This window comes from Schistocerca serialis, chromosome 6 (assembly GCF_023864345.2).
Source record: "Schistocerca serialis cubense isolate TAMUIC-IGC-003099 chromosome 6, iqSchSeri2.2, whole genome shotgun sequence".
Classification (NCBI taxonomy): Eukaryota; Metazoa; Arthropoda; class Insecta; order Orthoptera; family Acrididae; genus Schistocerca; species Schistocerca serialis.
Window position 1 is genome coordinate 445,897,669 of NC_064643.1, and position 22,482 is coordinate 445,920,150.

The window sequence follows — 22,482 nt, forward strand, 5'->3', positions numbered from 1 at the left end:
AACTTTACAAAATAACGGACAACAATGAAATCCAGCTATTACAAGAAGCGAAAGAGCGTCGTGCAGTGGGAGTCTCCCGCTACTAATGCGCGAGCGAACTGTCGAAGGCTGACTATGACAGAAGACAGGGCTTTGTAGAGGCCGCCGGCCAACCTACATCACGGCGGCAGAGGGCGGTCGGCCAGTGGCAGGGGTGTCGAACTATGATACTACAAAGGTGACGTGTTGATAAACCTAAAGCCGCGCGGTTTGAGGCGCCATGTCACTAATCGTGCGGCCCCTCCCGCCGGAGGTTCGAGTCCTCCCTCGGGCACGGGTGTGAGTGTTGTCCCTAGCGTTAAGGTAGTTTAAGTAGTGTGTAAGTCTAGGGACCGACGACCTCAGCAGTTTGGTCCCTGAGGAATACACACACATTTGAACATTTGATAAACCTAAGGAAGAATCGAAACACAGGGTCACAGGAAAGTACTTAAATGGATTTCAAAAGAAATGACACACGCCAGCAGTCAATCTCTCTCCAAGTTTCGATTCGCAATACATGCCGTAGTGTAGTTAGAGAGCGCATCTCTAGGGCGCAGGGGCATCATAACTTGGCGTATAACGGCGCGATGCGCGCATTTTATATCTTTGAATTCGCTAAATGTTTGTCAATTGTGACGCTTCAGCGACGGTTTCGCACCAAATATCAGGTGAGAGTTTCATTAAGCAGAACAATCAGTGGGTGGCAGAATCCATTCCATGTGACTGCTTATATGGTGCAGAGAAAACAGGCTGGCCGGCCAGTGTGGCCGTGCGGTCCTAGGCGCTACAGTCTGGAATCGCGCAACCGCTACGGTCGCAGGACCCAGTCCTGCCTCGGGCATGGATGTGTGTGTCGTCCTTTGGTTAGTTAGGTTTAAGTAGTTCTAAGTTCTAGGGGACTGATGACCTCAGATGTTAAGTCCCATAGTGCTCAGAGCCATTTGAACCAATTTTGAAAACACGTTGGCCAGATTCATCAGTAGAGACGATTGAGCATTTGTGAGTATCATTCGTCAGGAGCCTGAAGAAATAGATAATAGGTGCGAGCAGAGAACTGCAGACACCATAGTCAGCTGTCGGGCGTATCCTACGCAAACTTCTGCGTATAAAACCTTTCGGGCTGCAGCTGTTACATGCGCTGACTACTCGGAACAATTAACTTCGTTCTAACTTTCTCAATGACGTACTCTAGCAAAAGATAGCAGATGGTTTTTCACAGAAGTTGGTTTTCAGTGTATAAGCCACGTTTCATGTGTCAGGAAAGATCAATCCTCAAAACGTGTGTGTTTAGGGTACAGAATATTCACACGAGAATCTGGAACAAATCGGTCATTCGCCTAAATTTATATCCTTTGTGTCACGTCTTCTTAAAACATGTGTGAACCATTTTTCTTTACGGAGAAAACTGACTGACTTCTTGTAGCTGGATGTGGTTTTGCCACAATTACACCAAAACCTTGGAGACTTCATTTTGCAAAAAGATGGTGCTTCACCACACCTTCTTCAACACGTTCGTGATTATCTCTATGCCGAATTGCCTCAGCATTGGACTGGACATACTTGCTGTCATAACTCTCCTCTTCTGCTGTGTCTCCCAAAGGATCCTGCCTTAACTGCATGTGATTTCTTCTTATGGGACTGTGCCAAAGATTCTGTGCTCCCGACTCCAGTGCCACTTAATTTGTAATAGTTGCAAGGAACGTTAATTAATAGTGTCGGTGATATTTACCTTGCCGTATTGGAACGTGCATGGCAAGAATTTAATTATCTTATTGACGTTTGCCACTTCAGTACTGACCATCTGTAAGATGAGTTAAAAACTAGAGACGTTCCGTCCACTAATGTCTGGCTTCTTTTGTGTATATCTTGTGATTTCACGCAGTCTGAACCACATAGGTATTTATGAATAAACCAATACAAACTTCTTGTGTGGATCGTGAGCTGTACTACTGTACTCCCGCGAATCGTATGCCGCACGATTCAATGTGCCATGGTAATGGCAAAACTAACAAAATGTTTCTCTGCTGTGGTAATTCCCTACTCACTTTTCATTATGTCTCTCATGGCTGTCGAATTGTATTAATTTACGAAGTGGCATGGCTACGAGGAAACGAGAGAAACTTTATTAAGGGAAATATTAAGACAATGCATAAGGCATGGTGTCACGCGCACATCAGAAAGTTGCCCAGTGCTCCGTATGAGGTCAGACTTCTTCACAACCAGCTCAGAAACAGAATCTTGTAGAAGGTTCTGGAAGAATCTTTGGGAACACCTTCGGAAGATTCAGGAGTAATTGGAAAAACTCACATGAAAGTATCTGAAAAAGCAGTATGTAAAGGGCTAGCGCGTGGGGCCAAGTCAATGTGGAATGTGACTTAGGAGTAATTACTAGGAAGCAACTAGTAGCAGTACAACAGACCAGTCGCCGGGGGCAGTTACTTTAGAGTGACACTTCGATGCTTGTGCGGTAATAACTACAAACAGTGTGCACACATTTGAGAGGGAACAACTAAATTCCTATAAGTATCCACCAATATTTATTATCTTGACTTTCCTGCCTCTTCGAAAATAACAAGTTCTATAGAGTACTAGCAACGAGTAATAGTTGATACGTGCTGTGTATCAGGACATAAAGAGTAACAAACATTGTCTCCCATTTGTCTCCCGTTGTAATCGCAACTAGTAATCTTCTAGATCTATATACAAAAGTCTTGTGTGTGTACGTACTGACAGACCTTTCTCCATGACCACGTAATACCAACCCATTCGTGGTTATGGTAGTAGATATCCCTTGCTCTCATGCTGTTAGTAACGGAGTCTGGGTGCTGTACGTGACAGTGGTTGAGTGTCGCGAACGAAAATCCGCGAATTATGGAGTAGTGAATACTCGTAGTAAAGGCTATACACTGAGGTCACAAAACTCATGGGATATCTTGTAATATCGTATCGGACCTCGTTTTACCCGGCTTAGTACAGCAATTCGACGTGGCATGGACTCAAGAAGTCGCTGGAATACCCCTGCGGAAATACTGAGCCATGCTTCCTGTATAGTCGTCCATAATTGCGAAAGTGTTGCCGGTGCAGGATACTGTGCACGAACTGACCTCTCGATTATGCCCCATACATTTTCGATGGGGTTCATGTCGGGCGAACTGCATGCAAAACCATTCGCCCGAATTCTTCAAACCAGTTGCGAACAGTTGTAACCTGGTGACGTGGCACGTTGTCATCCATAAAAATTCCTGAATTGTTGGTGCTGCAGATGGTTCCAAGTAGCCGAACATAACCACTTCCAGTCAATGATCGGTTCACTTGAACCAGAAGACCCAGTCCATTTCATGTGAATACAGGCCACACCATTATGGAGCCACCACCAGATTTTACAGTGCCTTGTTGATAGCCTGGGTCCATGGATTCGTTGAGATATCACCACAGTCGAACCCTACCATCACCTCTTACCAACTGAAGTCGGGACTCATCTGACAAGGTCAAGGTTTTCCGGTCGTCTAACGTCCAATCGATATGGTCACGAGACCAGGAGAGGCGCTGCAGGTGATATCATGCTGTTAGCAAAGGCAGTCACGTTTATCGTAATTTGTATAGCTCATTAACGCTAAATTTCGCCACACTGTCCTAGCGGATACTTTCGTCGTACGTCCCACATTGATTTCTGCGGTTATTTCACGCAGTGTTGCTTGTCTGTTAGCTCTGACAACTCTTAAGTAAACGCCGCTGTTCTCGGTCGTTACGTGGAGGCCGTCGGCTACTGCGTTGTCCATGGTGAGAGGTAATGCCAGAAATCTGGTATTATCGGCACACCCTTGACACTGTAGATATCGGGATATTGAATTTCCTAACAGTTTCCGAAGCTGAATGTCCCACGCCTCTAGCTCAAACTACCATTCTGCATTCGAAGTCTGTTAATTCCCGTCGTGTGGTCATAATCACGTCGGAACCTTTTCACGTGCACACCTTTGTATAAATAACAGCTCCGGCAATGCACTGACCTTCAATACATTGTGTATGCTATACTACCGCCATCTCTATATGTGCCTACCCCTATGCCATGACTCAGTGTATACTCTCTGGTTTGCGAACTTTACCGTACATGTGAAAATGCGTTTATTGTTTCGCTCGTACGACATAATGCGAAGCTAACGTGGTTTCGTCATTCAGACATTAATAACGACGTGTAATCGTCTTCGTCAAACCACTTTACTGGCTATCGACAGAGACACAAAGAAAAATATCCAGATGGGTAGAGATAAAAATACTCGTTACTAACAAGTGAATAGTCAAACGGTATGCTACAGTAATTTCGGATAAACATTTCGCTTATTCTTCGTGAGTATAGTCCTTTTCGCAGTTGTGTGTGTTTTCGTCAATCACTTCACATGAGCCACATGGTGTTAGCCGTGGTGAAATATGCATCCGTAACGTAATGTTAATGCCAATTTGGATGGAACAAGGTGAGGAGTCTATAAGCGAGTAGATTCACTAATACGGTAAAGTTCAAAAATCATAGAAAATATAAGTTTTTGACAGAGAACTGAGTGTTCTACATTGCGCATTATGTTGAGATATTTACCAACCACTATCACCCATTTCCACCCACCACAGTGTGGATGAAATACTTTGAGGACTCTATCACTTTCATATTGCATTGTGACTGAAGCAGTGAAAAGATTTTTACATGGACGGTAAAGTTCTCAAGTCATATATCATTTAACTGTACGTAAGAGTATTTATTGCTCTATATTTTGCGGATTTTTTCCTACCACACACTCACGCACTGCTATCAAACTACCTCACCAACAGGATAGCTGAATTCACAGTATCATTAATGAGATACACGTCTGTACGCGTCTCACGTGTACAGTATAATGGTACCGTGCCTTCTAGCACGCCGTATATTCTGACCTGGGAAACGCCGGGTTTCTCAGCTAGTAGTTGATTTTTTCTGTATGCTACAACATAAAGAAAACCAAGCGCCTTCTCGCGCTTGTCTCCCGTTGTGGTTAAAGTATTTGATTGTGTATTGTCGAAATGCGTTGCAAGCAGAGCACTTGTCTCTGATAACGAAAGGTAGAACACAGGAACCGGGAGTTCTGGAAATGACGTGACATACGCAGTGATAGGGTATACTCATTTATTTGCAAAGGTATAAAGCCGCTGTGAGACCGCTCTCCAAATAAGACTGAACTATTGGAATATAAATCGTTCTTAAATTGAATCCTGAATTGGTTACACACTTATTCACTTTTTTACGAAGCGAGCAAATTCTCCTCTCCTTTCCAAAATCACCTGTGCGAAGCATCCTAAGAGACTTCTTTTCTCTTTCTTGGTTAAAGGTTAACTTAGTCGACCTTATCCCACATTGTCGCCAACGTCCTGATAGCGCCACGCAGGTCACATCGTTGGTCAAAGCTGGTGATAGGACCTCTGCCGGAATGCGACAGTTCTGACAGAAATAAAATTTACGTAACATACAGATCCTTCTCTTGACATTACACTTCATGAATCCTGTGAGACCAGAGTGTTAACTCATTTTAGATACAATGAGTTTTTGTCATGTAAACTGAAATGCTTGAGGTAATGACACGTCTGTTTGGCAAGTGGCCTGAATTCGATGGTTGTACATCATATTCCCAGTTATGTTTCTTATTGTGTATGTTACATTGCATGTATATTTACAGATAACCTCAGATCAAATGTTAGTTGCATTGTGCTTTATCAAATACAGAGTCAGTGAGAATTAAGTATCTAAAACGTGCATCAGCTGTAGGAATGGAATAGAGATACATTCTAATTACTTTTATTTCCCGTGAATAATTGACTCGAGGCCAGAGCTAAATTTTATTGTGCGTACACTTATCAGAACACTAGAAACCTGTAAGTCTCTCTTAGTAAATTATTATTCAATAAAATATTGAACAATTTATATATGATGTCAGGGATGTTTTCCTAGGTGTTATTGTAGCCTTGGGAATAAATTAGAACAATGATGTGATGACAACTATTTGGGTGCACTAGTGCAACTTGGTACTAGCCAGAGATCACAATTTGTGTCCATATTAGACATACAATTTTCAAAAAAAAAGAAGAAAACTTGCATTGAAATCTGTTGGTGGTTACAAAATGTAAATTCATGATGGGGGCTGACTCTAGCAGCATGTCGTACAACTTCTGTCACCTGTGTCCAGCTAATATCTTGAGCAAAGTCTAAAGCAAAGTTGTTCAAGCCTAACGCAGGACTGTCTCTATGTTACAGTGCTCAGGATGTGTCTTGTATCTGATTGGTAAGCTTGCGCTTTGAGTCCCACTAATCGAATTACCTATACAATAACAGCCACTGCGTTAGCTGAGGTGTTTGTCCTCTCACCCTACCTTTGTTAATGGAAATATTCTGAGCAACATTCCACTTCAGCAGTGTCTTTGCCCAAGACAGAGGCATTTCTGCATGGAGGTAAGTCTTCGGGTAATAAGTGTACATCTATTCTTCTAACTTTTATGTCACTGCCGTTCCTATCCTGCCTCCACTAGCGATGACAATTGGTCAGACGGCTCCCTAGGATATTCTGGTGGCTATAAGGATGTGGTGACTGTCCTACTATATATCGAGTCGTGTCAGCCCTACAGTGTGAACTTCTCAAGCTACAGAGATATACAGGGTGACTGTAAACTCTGTTTTCTCGCTTCTGACAAGTTATGCAGATAATAAACTCCAGTTTCTTGTTTGTTATTTGTGCAAGCATTGTGGGCTTGGCTACCAAAAAGTTTGCTCGGCAAGTCATTCTTAAATTGTCTGCCGATTCTGATGATCAGTAGATCAGTATCACTGTAACCATTATATATTTTGTTCGGAATTATTGAGGAATTACATAGCCGATTTCTAATATTTAGCTGCGGCTGATCCTAATGTATTCAGTTGCAGTCTGCGCTTCTTGAAAAGTCTACAGCCGAATATCAAAGTCACGGAAGTGTTTTGAAGGAAGAATACTATTATTTCCTGTGAGAATAATTTCAAACAAAGATTTAACACTCACAATGAATTTTTACCGTCTCTGATTTTTGTCAGGATGTAGTAAATGCAAAATATGCACTTCATAAGTATTCATCCGATATGTTCCGAGTACTAGTTGGAACGTTATTTGATGCTAGGCAAGTAGCTACATGAGCCTTAGACAGTGTACTGTAGAATTTACTCCACACGTACATCATAAACTTCTCGTTAGTCATCTTCAATCTGTTGCAGAATAATTGTGTGAGCCATTAAAGCTACAAAGTCCATTGTCAGTTGTTCCCACTTGAGGTGTATAGTCGTCTCATACATGCTTCAACCATCTTTTGACTCCGTAATTTTAGATTTGTGGTAAACGGTATATTATTATCTTTCCATCTATTGTTACGATACCACTGTTTCATCACCTACGTCTGTAACGATACTGACAAGTAACGGCACGAATTGCACAATCTGCAACAAACGCACTTTAAATTCCTGTTACGAAATCTCAACGCTTTTTATTCTTTATGTCTGTGATTGACTGCAAAGTATGTGTTTCGAAAGGGGGCATCGACTAAAATACTGTCTGAATATGAAGTTTGAGTATTTCAGGCGCTGCCGTATTTAAAGTGCGTAAAGTCACGATTGTTTTTTCTCTCAGCACCAAAGGTAGCCACTGTCTTTGGCCCTGTGAAGAATGACTTGATTCTGCAGAAAGCAGGCGTGTATAAGTTTCCCGTTCAGTGTGGTTTGTGGTACATCGGACGTACTGCACGTTGCGCCAAACATTGACGCTATTCTCGGCTGCTGCAGCCTGATAAATCTGCGGGAACTGCGCGGTGTAGCTGCGCCTTGCCACGGTTCGCGCGGCTTCCCCCGTCGGAGGTTCGAGACATCCCTCGGGCATGGGTGTGTGTGTTATCCTTAGCGTAAGTTAGTTTAAGTTAGATTAAGTAGTGTGTAAGCGTAGGGACCGATGACCTTAGCAGTTTGGTCCCATAAGACCTTACTACAAATTTCCAAATTTTCCGTAATCTGCGATAGCCGAGCACTGCTTGTAGGCTAGTCATACTATGGACTACGGAACGTTTCAATTTTAACATCTGTTTCATTCCTCTGGGATTCAGTTTTCAAGGAAGCTACTGAAATACGTTTGACGTACGATTTGATTAATGGTGAAGACGATTTTAACCTTTCAGAAAATGCGAAATCTGGCTTTGGCAGTTGGTAATTCATATACAAGAAAATTAAAGAGGCCTTTGGAGAAAAGAGAAGCGACTGTATGAATATCAAGAGCTCAGATGAAAAACCAGTCCTAAGCAAAGAAGTGCAAACTGGAAGGTTGAGGGTGTATATAGAGAGTCTACACAAGGGAGATGAACGTGAAGGCAATATTATGGAAATCGAAGAGGATGTACATGAACATGAGATGGGAGATAAGTTACTGCGAGAATAATTTGACAAAGCACTGAAAGACCTAAGTCGCGTCAGTGCCCCAGGAGTAGACGACATCCCGTCAGAACTACTGACAGCCTTGGGAGGGCCAGCCATGACAAAACTCTTCCATGGAAGATATATGAGACAGAGGAAATACGCTCAGACTTCAAGAAGAACGTAAAAATTCAAATTTAAAAGATAACAGGTGCTGACAGGTGTAAATATTACGGAATTAACAGTTTGAAAAATACTAACACGAGTTCTTTACAGAAGAATGGAAAAACTGCTAGAAGCCGACCTCGGGGAACATCAGTTTGATTTTCGGAGAAATGTAGAATCACGCGAGGCTGTACTGTCCCTTGGACTTACCTTAGAAGATGGGTTAAGAAAAGACAAATTTACATTTATAGCATTTGTGGACTTAGAGAAAGCTTTTCACAATACTGAGTAGAATGCTGCCTTTGACATTCTGAAGGTAACAGGGGTAAAATACAGGAAGCGAAAGGCTTTTTGCAACTTATACAGAAGCCAGACGGCAGTTATAGTAGTCGAGGGGACATGAAAGGGAAGCAGTGGTCGAGAAGGGAGTGAGATAAAATCAATGTTATTCAATCTGTACATTGTGCAAGCAGTGAAGGAAACCAAAGAAAAATTTGGAGTAGGAATTGAAGTCCAGGGAGAAGACATAAAAACTCTGTGGTTTGTCGATGACATCGTAATTCTGTCAGAGACAGCAAAGATCTTGGAAGAGCAGTTGAACGGAATGGAAAGTGTCTGGAGAGGAGGATATAAGGTGAAGATCAGCAAAAGAAAAACAAGGATAACGGAATGTAATCGAATTAAATGGGGTGATGCTGAGGAAATTAGATTAGAAAACGAGACATTTAAAGTAATAGATGAGTTTACTATTTGGGCAACAAAATAACTGATGATGGCCGAAGTAGATAGGATATAAAATGTAGACTAGCAATGACAAGAAAAGTGTTTCTGAAGAAAAGAAATTTGCTACCATCGAATATACATTCAAGCGTTACGAAGTTTTTCCTGAAATTTTTTGTATGGAGTGTAGGCGTGTATGGAAGTGAAATATGGACGATAAACAATTCAGACAATAAGAGAAGAGAAGCTTTAGAAAAGTTGTTCTACAGATGCTTAAGAGTAGGTGGTTAGATCACGCAACTAATGAGGAAGCACTAAATAGAATTTGGGAGAAAAGACATTTGTGGCACAGCTTGACTAGAAGATACATTCCGAGGCGTCAAGGTATCTCCAATTTCGTATTGGAGGGAAGTGTGGGGGTAAAACTTGTAGAGGGAGAGCAAGAGATCTTGCGGATTCAGCAGGATGTAAGTCGGCGTAGTTATTCGAAGAAGAAGAAGAAGAAGAAGCTTTCACGGAATAGAGTAGCATCGAGAGCAGCATTAAACCAATCTTCGGACAGTAGACCACAACTACTCTTATTGACGACGGTACGGTCACCCTGTCGGCCAGAATTTGTAAAACATCTTCATCCACAGAAGGGTCGCTGGAGTATATATCTCTGCTGCCTTTATGGAATTTCGTCGACCACAAATTGCCATGTACACATATACCTGCCGGTATGTAAGGCGGGCGGGAGCCCTAAACCGCCGGCCGGAGTGGCCGTGCGGTTCTAGGCGCTACAGTCTGGAACCGCGAGACCGCTACGGTCGCAGGTTCGAATCCTGCCTCGGGCATGGATGTGTGTGATGTCCTTAGGTTAGTTAGGTTTAAGTAGTTCTAAGTTCTACGGGACTGATGACCTCTGAAGTTGAGTCCCATAGTGCTCAGAGCCATTTAGCCCTAAACCGTCAGTCTGTCCGATCACTCCAGTGCTTTTACAGCCGAAATATTGCGAACGTACAAAATATGGTTATGGCTTTATTCTCGTAATTCGATGGATCGGTTTTGTGCGAGTATTCCTGTTTTCGACTTCGATTTAGATAAATCTTCGATAGCAATGAACGGTTGTATTAACGGTGGTAATGTAGGGATTGAAATATTTTTCTGCCGATCATTGTTGATTCGTTTGACGACTTTTTTACTCTGTTTACAATTGGTTATCACGAGGTTGCTACCCTTTATGTTTTAAAAGTTAGACTGATTATTTTCAGTTTCAACGTATTGCTGCTTAAAGTTCTCAAAGTAAGTCGGAGAGTACTCGCTACGGATGCCACTGTTAAGTACTTTTGTATCGCTTAATCCTTTTAACATTAAGAGAGTTTTTGAAGACATAGCATGGCTTTAAAATTTAAAACTGAAGATATCTACTAATTACAGCGTTTGTAAACTGTGTTGCAGGTTGCGAGAAGTCGCTGAAACTGTGGAGCGATTCAGCAAAATTCCCCACATCAGCCAGGTCTGTACTGAAGTTTTATCATTAAATTATAGACTGTATTATCTGAATTCTCTCCAGAATCGACTAAGTATTTTTTTTACAGTTATCTGACGTATTATTTACTTAGTGATATTTACTTGCTGTACCATGCCCATCAAAGAATTTGTTTGGGCTGTTCTCAGTTCTGTTTTTGGTTTTGAGGAATGTAAATAATGACGTAATAAGCAAGTTATCTGAGTGTTTAAATATTCATTGGTTTTTGAATGTGGTGTGCAACCACCTTTTTTTCGCGTTGTCCTCTGAGCTCTTAATATTTCTTCAGTTTCGCTCCGCCGATGAATGCGTGTTTGTTTATGCAGTAACTATCAAAGTAAGGTTACTAATACTGTGCTAATAAGGTAAGAAACGTGTTCTATTTATTAAACCCCGCCCCCCGTAAATGTACAGTAAAAGATAGTTAAGCATCACTTTTTAACGAAAGAATATAGTACTTCTGACTGGAAATGTCATAGCGACCTAAAACTACTCTACGCGGATTTGGAGATGAATATAAAACTTACACGAAGAAGAAATGTGGTCAGAGAACTTTCAGAGGGAATCACTACCAACATACAACACCGGTTCTGTAGGCTCGAAACGTATCATATAAAAACCATAACCATATAAAAGATTAGCTCAGGTTTTACGAAATGATCTCTCGGGTTTTCTCGACGTGATTGATGCCATAAAATAGCACCCAATGTATTTTGCTTCCTTCGGTTTACATAGAAAGTCATCTGTGTAACGTTAAAGACAATATATGTCTCTGAAAGCAAGTTATGTACCGCATGCATATGTTTCACATATTACGTGGAAAGAAAGAAGCATATCAGTTGTCGCGGAGCAGTGCCTCGATTATTATGAAATGAAAATATTATTATTATTATTCTCGTGTCAGAAACATACATGAAACACAGTTTCTACAATTGTTGACAGATCAACACAGTTTATATAATTTTTACCAAAATTTGGCCGCTTCCAGTGCATTTTCCGTTGCCTGGTGAAACTCATATTCTGTGCATGTGGCTGGACGCAATCGACATATGTTCAACAGTCTGTCCTTCCTCACAGTCAAATGGGTTTTGTTTTCTTCAGTGTATCCCCATCTTGCCAGGTTAACCCGTGATCTGCCCACTCCAGACCTCAGCCTATTCAGGGACTTCAGATTGTCCAATCTCATCATGATCAGGAGGTAAACAGTCTGAAAATCTTTCACAGCCAGGAGATGGGATGTTCTCAGCACTCCATAGTTGCAGCCTGGGTCCTTCATCAGTAGTTGTTAGTTTCTCTGATGTTCTAAGGAAACTTTTCCTTGATCTTTGTCGTTGTGAGTAGCATTGTTGCCCATGCATGGGATGCGGTTTTTTTTCCCCTTCTCCAGTGTCGTTCTTTCCCTGTTTGCTGCTATATCTCTTCGAACAGGTGGTGGTGCAATTCCTGCAAGCTGGTAGAAACATTCGACTGGAGTTGATTACAAGCAGCCTGTTATAATTGTGCATGTGTAGCTTAGCGCAATATCCACCTTTTTGGCATGTGTTACTTACACCATAAAGAACAGGCATACTCTGCAGCGGAGCAGAATAATGCCATTGCAGAAGTTTGGATAGCTTGGGCTTGACTGCCCCACTGTAATCCGGCCAGTTCTCTCGGTAGATTGTTCCCTGGTGGAGAATTTTGATTTGAAATTCGTGCAGTGTTTTTTGAACACTAGAGATCTGTCAAGTGTTATTCCCAGGTATTTTGGAGTGTCACACTGTTCCAATTTAACCCCTGACCATTCTATCTTTAACTTGCAGGTGTTTTCCCTCTTTATCAGGTGGAAAGCGCACACTTGTGTCTATGATGTGTTTGATTTAAGGTGGTTTATTCTGTAGAGTTTTGATAGATCTTCAAGAGCACTCTTTAGGGTGATTTCTACTGAATCGAAGTCGTGCTATGAGTTGCCAGTGCTAGATCATCAGCATACAAGAAAATCCTGTAGTCGGGGGCTAGGGGTTGGTTGTTAGTCTACATATTAAACAGAAATGGAGCCAACACACTTCCCTGGGGAAGGCCGTTTTTGTGCAGCCTCCATCGGCTAGGCAGTCCTTAGAGGTAAATGAATAATCTTCGGTTCTGCAGAAGAATGGTGACGAACCTGGTGAGGTTGAAATCCTTAGTTATCTTGTAGACCTTATTTAATAGTTACTGGCGGTTGATGGTGTCTTACGCCGCTGTCAAGTCCACAAATATCACTCCTGTCACCTTACATACTTCAAAAACATCTTCTGTGAACTGTGTAAGATCGAGTAATTGTCCTGTGAAGCTTTTACTAGGGTGGAACCCAACTTTCTGAGGTACAAGAAAGAGATGAATAGCACGTAAGAGACGGTTTAAAATCAATCTCTGTGGCAATTTGTAAAGGTAACCCAGTAGTGCGATTGGTCTAAAATTCTTTGGGCTGTTTGGCATATATATGAAGATACGATGAGATCAGTATCGTGGTGCAAAAGCCAAGCTTCTTGGACAGCGTAATTAAGCAATCTATGGAAATAAATATTTCGGAAAACGTAATATAAACAGGTTTCAAGTTAAACACAGTTTGTGGTCGGGCACACAATTTGTTAAGATCTCGTCAATTGTCACATACACCAGAGCTGAGAATCGCTGAGAAAATGAGCGTTTGAGGGAGTATCAGTAAGGCTTCTGAAAAACAAAGGAGCATTAAAGGGCGTAGCGGTCGTCGAGAATCGAACTCAAGCTATAAATGTCGGCGTGAGATGAACAATAATTCACAATTTGGTTGAAGTCCAGGCGGCGAGTACACGTCACAGCAAAAGTCACAGCACGTGATGATGACGGCTGGATCGGTTTTAGAAATATTGTGCATAAAATGGAAACAAGAACTCAGCAGAACACCCAGAAGCACACCATTAAGGTTCTATGAGTTGGGTCCCCGCGTTTGTAGACACAGCTGGAACTCTTTCATTTAATGGAGCAACATACCTAATTGCCCACGAGGGCAGTCACAGGCGAAATAATTGCTTTGAACCTTTCTGGCACGGTTATCCAAACATCCCAAATCCCACTCGAGCTGTTAAATACACTAGGACCTATTGTCAGACCAATCTGGGATCTACCCTAATCAGGCCTCATCCGTCTGTGGTGTGTCACATCTGCAGTATCTGATCAGTACTGAGTGAGTGTCTAGTGTGTCACATCTGGTGCAACTGGCGGAGTTCAGCCATCAAAAACTTCTGTTGTATGGGAATTAACGCACTAATCACGTAATACCTGACCAGAATCGCCGTTAATATTGTCTTTCAAGCAACAGGAGTGGTGCATTATTCTGCAAGTGATTCAGATGGACCTTCAGTTATCACCAGTATTCTTTCGGTACAAAGTAGTAAATAATATTATTTTTTAAAGTCTCACAAATAATGCTCGCCGCTCAATTACTCCGAATAATTACGTGCTCCACGAAAACAGTACTGTTTTGAGAAGTCTTGTAGTACACATTTGAGCAGTCAGAATGAAGTATGAGTCCAAACTGGCGCATGTTAAGCGCCTTTGTCAAAACTACAATTTTTAACCTTGTACGATGTATTTGTGACAGTTTCCAGTTCCTCAGCATCTCAGACATTTGGTGTCAGCCGAAAAACTGACGTCCTATTGTTGCATATAGAATTCGTGGATGTTGCAGTTTCGTCGGCAGTGACGTATTTGAAAATAGGATATTCCTACGATGATGGCTTGAGATTTGTTCGACACTGCTCAACTTCCAATAATAGCACACAGAGAAAATGATAAATGAACACATCTGGAGACGTGACACAGGAAATGATCGATACCATATGTACTTTGGACACGGATAGTGGGAGGTTATACTCGAATTCTGACAAAAATAAGGGTAAGATGTAGGGAAAGACGCGTAGTATACAGTATATACAAGAGCCAGGAGCAAACAATAAAAGTGGAAGACTAAGAACGAAGTGCTGGGATTAAAAATGATGTAAGACAGGGTGTAGTTCATTGGCTTCTACTGTTCACTCTGTACATTGAAGGAGCAATAAAGGAAATAAAAGAAAGGTCTAAGAGTGAGATTAAAATTCAGGGTGAAAGAATGTGAATGATAAGCTTCGCTGATGAGATTGCTACCCTGAGTGAAAGTGAAGAAGAATTACATGATCTCAAGGAGGGCATCAAAAGCAAACAAGCACAGGTAAAGAGGGCATTCATGGCCAACAGAAGTCTACTAGTATCAAACGTAAACCTTAATTTGAGGAAGAAATTTCGGAGAATGTACGTTTGAAGTACAGCATTGCATGGTAGTGAAACATGGACTGTGGGGAAACCGGAACAGAAGAGAATCTAAGATATGTTTCCGAGAAGAATGTTGAAGACGACGAAAGAAATACATGGAAAACACTGCCAATAAGGAGGGGCAGGATGATAGTACATCTGTTAGGACATCAAGGAATAACTTCCGTGGTACCAGAGAGGGCTGTAGAGGGTAAAAACTGTAGGGGAAACTGTAATAGGTACCCTGAGATGAAAAAGTTGGCACAGGAGGGGAATTCATGGCGGGCTGCATCAAACCAGTCAGAAGACTGATGAATCAAAAATAAAAAATAAAAAAATAAGTACGAAGTAAAGACAGTGTGTAAGGCACCATGCTGTGGACAGAACAGGAACATGTCAAGAGCATGACACCACTGAGACTATGGCAACTGAAAGAGTGAACTGTTGTGTCGTAGTAAATCGTAGTAGCGTAGTTAATAGATGCCTGTATGGAGAGGACACAGCTATTCACGCAATTAAATTACTATCTCAGAGGTCGTGTTGTGTGGTCCTTTGAGATACTGAGTAGTCCTATCGAAGAATTTCCCATTATGTTTGGCGTGTTTGCCAGTTATCTATCCGTGGTGATTTCTACACTCCTGGAAATGGAAAAAAGAACACATTGACACCGGTGTGTCAGACCCACCATACTTGCTCCGGACATTGCGAGAGGGCTGTACAAGCAATGATCACACGCACGGCACAGCGGACACACCAGGAACCGCGGTGTTGGCCGTCGAATGGCGCTAGCTGCGCAGCATTTGTGCACCGCCGCCGTCAGTGTCAGCCAGTTTGCCGTGGCATACGGAGCTCCATCGCAGTCTTTAACACTGGTAGCATGCCGCGACAGCGTGGACGTGAACCGTATGTGCAGTTGACGGACTTTGAGCGAGGGCGTATAGTGGGCATGCGGGAGGCCGGGTGGACGTACCGCCGAATTGCTCAACACGTGGGGCGTGAGGTCTCCACAGTACATCGATGTTGTCGCCAGTGGTCGGCGGAAGGTGCACGTGCCCGTCGCCATGGGACCGGACCGCAGCGACGCACGGATGCACGCCAAGACCGTAGGATCCTACGCAGTGCCGTAGGGGACCGCACCGCCACTTCCCAGCAAATTAGGGACACTGTTGCTCCTGGGGTATCGGCGAGGACCATTCGCAACCGTCTCCATGAAGCTGGGCTACGGTCCCGCACACCGTTAGGCCGTCTTCCGCTCACGCTCCAACGTCGTGCAGCCCGCCTCCAGTGGTGTCGCGACAGGCGTGAATGGAGGGACGAATGGAGACGTGTCGTCTTCAGCGATGAGAGTCGCTTCTGCCTTGGTGCCAATGATGGTCGTATGCGTGTTTGGCGCCGTGCAGGTGAGCGCCACAATCAGGACTGCATACGACCGAGGCACACAGGGCCAACACCCGGCATCATGGTGTGGGGAGCGATCTCCTAAACTGGCCGTACACCACTGGTGATCGTCGAGGGGACACTGAATAGTGCACGGTACATCCAAACCGTCATCGAACCCATCGTTCTACCATTCCTAGACCGGCAAGGGAACTTGCTGTTCCAACAGGACAATGCACGTCCGCATGTATCCCGTGCCACCCAACGTGCTCTAGAAGGTGTAAGTCAACTACCCTGGCCAGCAAGATCTCCGGATCTGTCTCCCATTGAGCATGTTTGGGACTGGATGAAGCGTCGTCTCACGCGGTCTGCACGTCCAGCACGAACGCTGGTCCAACTGAGGCGCCAGGTGGAAATGGCATGGCAAGCCGTTCCACAGGACTACATCCAGCATCTCTACGATCGTCTCCATGGGAGAATAGCAGCCTGCATTGCTGCGAAAGGTGGATATACACTGTACTAGTGCCGACATTGTGCATGCTCTGTTGCCTGTGTCTATGTACCTGTGGTTCTGTCAGTGTGATCATGTGATGTATCTGACCCCAGGAATGTGTCAATTAAGTTTCCCCTTCCTGGGACAATGAATTCACGGTGTTCTTATTTCAATTTCCAGGAGTGTATGATTCAAAGAAAAATTACACAACCTTATCTTGAACGATAGCTCCAAACAGATTCACCCGTGAATCTCCACTTTAGATGAACAGCCATTGCTTATGAAACAACGACTACAACACAGACTGGTTCCATTGTTGTATTAAGAGGGTTTGGTAGTAGATGGAGGAAGCGTTTGTTTAAAGCTAAACCACAAACAACGGTGCCGCTTGTCATACTTTCATCGAGGACGTAGACATTTGTGTAATGAAAACAGCAACTTATTTCCGCTTTACCTAATTTAAGAACACTAATATAGAAAGATCCCTTCTTATACAAGAATGTAATTATGGAAAGATGCAACAAGTGATTACACAAGTTTAATTTGCTTGCAGTCTGTCCGTACCTTGACGCTGGAGTTCCCCATTACCTTGGAACGTTCTGCGCTGGATGCGTTCGTACAAGCTCTTCTGTGGGAGAAGGCTACTGGTGCAGACATCATCAGAATGAAGGTAAGCACCCAGTCCTCGAAGACCCTCCTTACAAGAATGAGAGACAACCTAAATACCACTACAGGCAGCAGGAAGATCTTTCGTCTCCTGTCGTTTCCTCCACTACAGCTGCAATTTGTCTTTAAAACGCCTATCGCCTACTATTTGTCAAACCTATGTAGGTTTCGTGATTTCACATAGTTTCCAGAATACCCAAACACAACAGACGCTAAGCGCTGAGAAACATACACACTGATCAGCCAGAACATTATGACCAACTACCTTATAGCCAGTATGCCCTCCTTTGTCACGGATAACAGGGGCGTCACGTCGTGGCGTGGAAGCAATGAGGTCTTGGTAGGTCGCTGGAGGGAGTTGACACCACATCTGCACACTCAAGTCACCTAAATCTCGTAAATTCTGGAGAAGGGGGCGATGAGTGACGACACGTTCCATTACACCCCAGATGTATTCGGTCGGGTTCAGATCTGGCGAGCTGGGTGGCTTGCACATGCATTGGAACTCGCCACTGTGTTCCTCGAGCCAACACACTCTTGTCCTTGTGACATGGCGCATTATCGTCTTGATAACTGTCACTGCCGTCGGGAAACATGATCGTCATGAAGGGGTGTATGTGTTCTGCAATCAGTGTACGATACTCTTAGGCGTCGTAGCGCCTTGCACGAGCTCCATTGTACCCAAAGATGCCCACATGGATGTTCCACAGAGCATGCAGGAGCCGCCGCCAACTTGTCTCCGTCCCACAGTACAGGTGTCAAGGAGCTGCCCGCCTGGAAGACGACGGATTCGCGCCCTCCCATCGGCATGATGAGGTCTGTAGTGGGATGCAACGCTGTGCCACTGCGCCAACGTCCAGTACCGATGGTCACGTGCCATTCTCAGTTGTTGCTGATGTCGTGATTGGCACAAGCATGAGTCGTCGGCTGCGGAGATCCATCGTTAGGAGTGTTCGCTGTACTGTGTATTCAAACACAGTTGCAATCTGTCCAGCATTAAAGTCTGGTGTTAGTTCCGCAACAGTTGGCGGCCTGTCCTGTTTTACCAGTCTGCCCAGCCTACGACGTCCAACATCTGTAATGAGGCGTGGCCGCCCAACCCCACAACGTCTGGACGTGGTTTCATCTTGGTTTCGCTACGTCTTGAAGACATTTACCACAGCACTTCTCGAACACCCGACAAGTATGCAGTTTCCGAAATGCTCGCGCCGAGCCTATAGGGTCTAGGCCATTACAATCTGCCCTCGGTCAAACCCAGATAGATAGCTTGCCGTCCCCATTCTACACATGGACTGCACGCTCACTGATAATACGTGCACCGTGCGTGTGTCTGACTAGCAACCATTCCTCGTCAGGTGACGCTGCTATCGCCGGGACTGGTTGACATTGATAATAGGTCGGTGGTCATAATGTTCTTTCCGACCAGTAGGGATGTTTATTTGGTAGTGTATACGCTGTGGTCTTTTGTGAAATATTTTTATTCCTCAGTGTAGCACTTCTTGTTCAGCTTTTACTGATCGCTAAGGGAAGAGGTTGTAAGGGAAAAAAAAACTCTGTCCACCCCAAAGACTGCCGCCGACGAAGGAGCGATGTGGCGGGCGTTTACATGCACCATGCAGTGGTGGCACTACACATACGCTTTGTGCTTCATTCCAGATATCTAAAATAATGGAAAGTACACATTATTCGCCATATACTGTGACTTTTTGTTCCAGAGACGTTATAGGTAGCGCCTGCGATTCAGCATTTTGTAATAAATACGCATACCTACATCCCAATACGACAGTCACTATATGACGGCTGCTACAGTCTTTAGGTTGACAGGTGTCTGACAAAATACTAGAAGCCAAATGGTTTCCAACTACAGGACAGTCAGAACAAGGAAGCGCAGCGATCGTGGAAAGTCGTAGAAATAGTAAATGTTACATTGTTCATTTGTGATACCCTAAAATTTTCAGCCATTGTGGGACCTGGAACTGCACACCTGCCCTACACGGAAAGGAGCTAGAGGTAAGTGTAAGGTTGAAGGCAGTTCGCGATACGTTCACGAATGCCTCAATCAGAAAGAGCGCTGCCCGTCAAAAGTATTAATTCAGGATTGGGGTTATAGGATGGTTGGTATTGGCACTTGCGACTATCTTTTATCCGCTACAATATGTGATGAGAACTTCGCTTCAGTGCCAGTGACGACTCCCGTCCGTGAGTTCATACATGAGCAGTGTTGTGCTGGCCGAAGAAACACTCGTCTGCGCTGTGGTGGGTTCTTATATTGGCTTCTGGAGGAGGCCGAGTGGATACAACACACGCACAATGTATTCTATCACTTTATTATAATTTCAACAGGATGAAATACTTAATTTTAAACAGTCCATGTCCACAGGACAGTCTGTGTATATCTGTAAATGTCACTGAACAGTAACGTATCACTTGATATAGTACAGAATAATAGCCTCTTCTGTCAATGTTCGACTGACTATAAACTTGGTTACTTAGCTCTGTGTAATACAACTGCCGCGCGGGGTAGCCGCGTGGTCTATGGCACACTGTAACGGTTCGCGCGGCTCCCCCCCGTCGGAGGTTAGAGTCTTCCCTCGGACATGGGTATGTGTGTCGTGCTTAGCGTAAGTTAGTTTAAGATAGATTAAGTAGTGCGTAAGCTTCGGGACTGATGACCTCAGCAGTTTGGTCCCATAAGATCTTACCACAAATTTCCAAATTTTAATACAGCTCTCGCGCTGCTGGCTCTTTAATAAGACGATGCTGCCGTCTTCGGCGATGATTGCAGAGTAGGGTGAGCGGCACTCCCTTCTGTTGTAAGGCCGTCCGCACACGGAGTGACTGAAGACGAAAGCGACGGGCGGCGATCTACGTCGGCAACTGGCTGCCTATAGTTTCACACAGGGAGCGATACAGAAATGAGCAATTGCAGTTGCCATGTGCGAGCGTACAGGAGACAGAGTATTGTTGTCCTCTAACATCTTATGGTTACACTCGGCAGGTCGAGCACAGATTCAAACTCAGCGGAGTGTGTGATTCTCTATTATTACTACACACGGATAAGAAGAAGAAAATTCTGGATCATCCGTACACCGAAATAAATATAAACTGCAGCGCTAATAGAAAGCCCTGACGCTCAAATCATTATAAATACCGAAAGATGGCTAAAGCCGGACATAAGTACAGCCGAAATTTTCTGTGAATGACCCAACGGCGTTCAGTAAGAATAGGCCTAATACAGTAGGCGATGGTGTGTTTGTTGCTGTTAAACGTAGTTTATCGTATGAAGAAATATAAATAAGTAATTCCTTTGAGTTAGTATGGAGAGAGGTCATTCTTGGCAACCGGAATAAAATAATAATTGGGACCTTTTACCGACTCCCCAACTCAGAGGATACAATTGCTGGAAGGTTCAAAGAAAACTTGAGTCTGATTTCAAACACGTACCCGACTCATACAATTGTAGTTGTAGGTGACTTAAATTTAATTTCGATATATTGGTGAAAATACATGTTTAAATCCGGAGGTACGCATTAAACATCTACCAAAATTGCGCTACACGCATTCTCCGAAAATTATTTCGAGCAGTTTAGTTCATGAACCCATGCGAATATTAAACGGTTTGGAAAACATACTTCACCTCTTAGCTACAAATAATCCTGAGCTAACAAAGAGCATCAAAACGGATAAAGGGATTAATGAACACAGGGTTGTCGTAGCGAGACTGAATACAGTAACTCCCAAATCCTCCAAAAATAAACGAAAAATATATTTACTCAAAAAAGCAGATAAAAATTCAGTTGACGCCTTCCTGAGAGACAATCTTCACTCCTTTTAAATTAGTATTGTAAGTATAGATTAGATGTCGCTTGAATTCAAAGTAATAGTATCGACAGCAGTTGAGAGATTTATATCAAATGGTTCAAATGGCTCTGAGCACCATGGGACTTAACTTCTGAGGTCATCAGTCCCCTAGAACTTAGAACTGCTTAAACCTAACTAACCTAAGGACATCACACACATCCATGCCCGAGGCAGGATTCGAACCTGCGACCGTAGTGGTCGCTCGGTTCCAGACTGTAGCGCCTAGAACCGCTTGGCCAGTTCGGCCGGCAGATTTATATCAAATAAATTATTAAACGACGGGGGCTGATCCCGCATCGTACACAAAACAGGTCAGAACATTGTTGCAAAGACAATGAAAAAATCATGCAAAATTTAAACGAACGCAAAATTCCCAAAATTGGCGATCTTTTACAGAAGCTCGAAATTGCGAGATACTTGTAATACTTTCCACAACGAAGCCTTGTCTCGAAACCTGGCAAAAAATCCAAAGAGATTCTGGTCGTAAGTAAAGTATGCTAGCGTGAAGACACGACAATGCCTTCTTCGTGCGATGGCATGGAAATGCTATCGATGATAGTGCTGCTAGAGGAAGGTTATTAAACACAGCCTTTCAGAAATTCCTTCATCAGAGAAGAGGAAGTAAATATTCCAGAATTCTAATCAAGAACAGCTGCCAACATGAATAACTTAGAAGTACATACCCTCCGAGGAGTGAATCAACTTAAATCACTTAATAAAAGCAAGTCTTCCGGTACAGACGGTATACCAGTTAGGTATTAACAGTCATACAGAACCGCTCGCGCAACGAAAGATTCTTGCCCAAAGACCGGAAAGTTGCACAGGTCACACCAATATTCAAGAAAGGCAACAGGAGCAATCCACGAAATTATAGACCAATATCATTAACGTCGATATTCAGCAGGATTTTGGAACATATATTGTGTTGAAATATTATGAATTACCTCG

At 43.5% G+C, this 22,482-nt stretch overlaps 1 protein-coding gene across 1 annotated transcript in view; it reads left to right on the top strand.

Moving 5' to 3' along the window:
- The window catches only part of LOC126484169 (COBW domain-containing protein 1-like), a 519,558-nt gene that overhangs the window by 392,957 nt on the left and 104,119 nt on the right, over window positions 1-22,482 (top strand). The window contains exons 10-11 of the mRNA XM_050107575.1: window positions 10,781-10,838; window positions 17,561-17,677. Of these exons, the coding sequence (XP_049963532.1) occupies window positions 10,781-10,838; window positions 17,561-17,677 (175 nt within the window). The remainder of the gene's footprint in view (window positions 1-10,780; window positions 10,839-17,560; window positions 17,678-22,482) is intronic.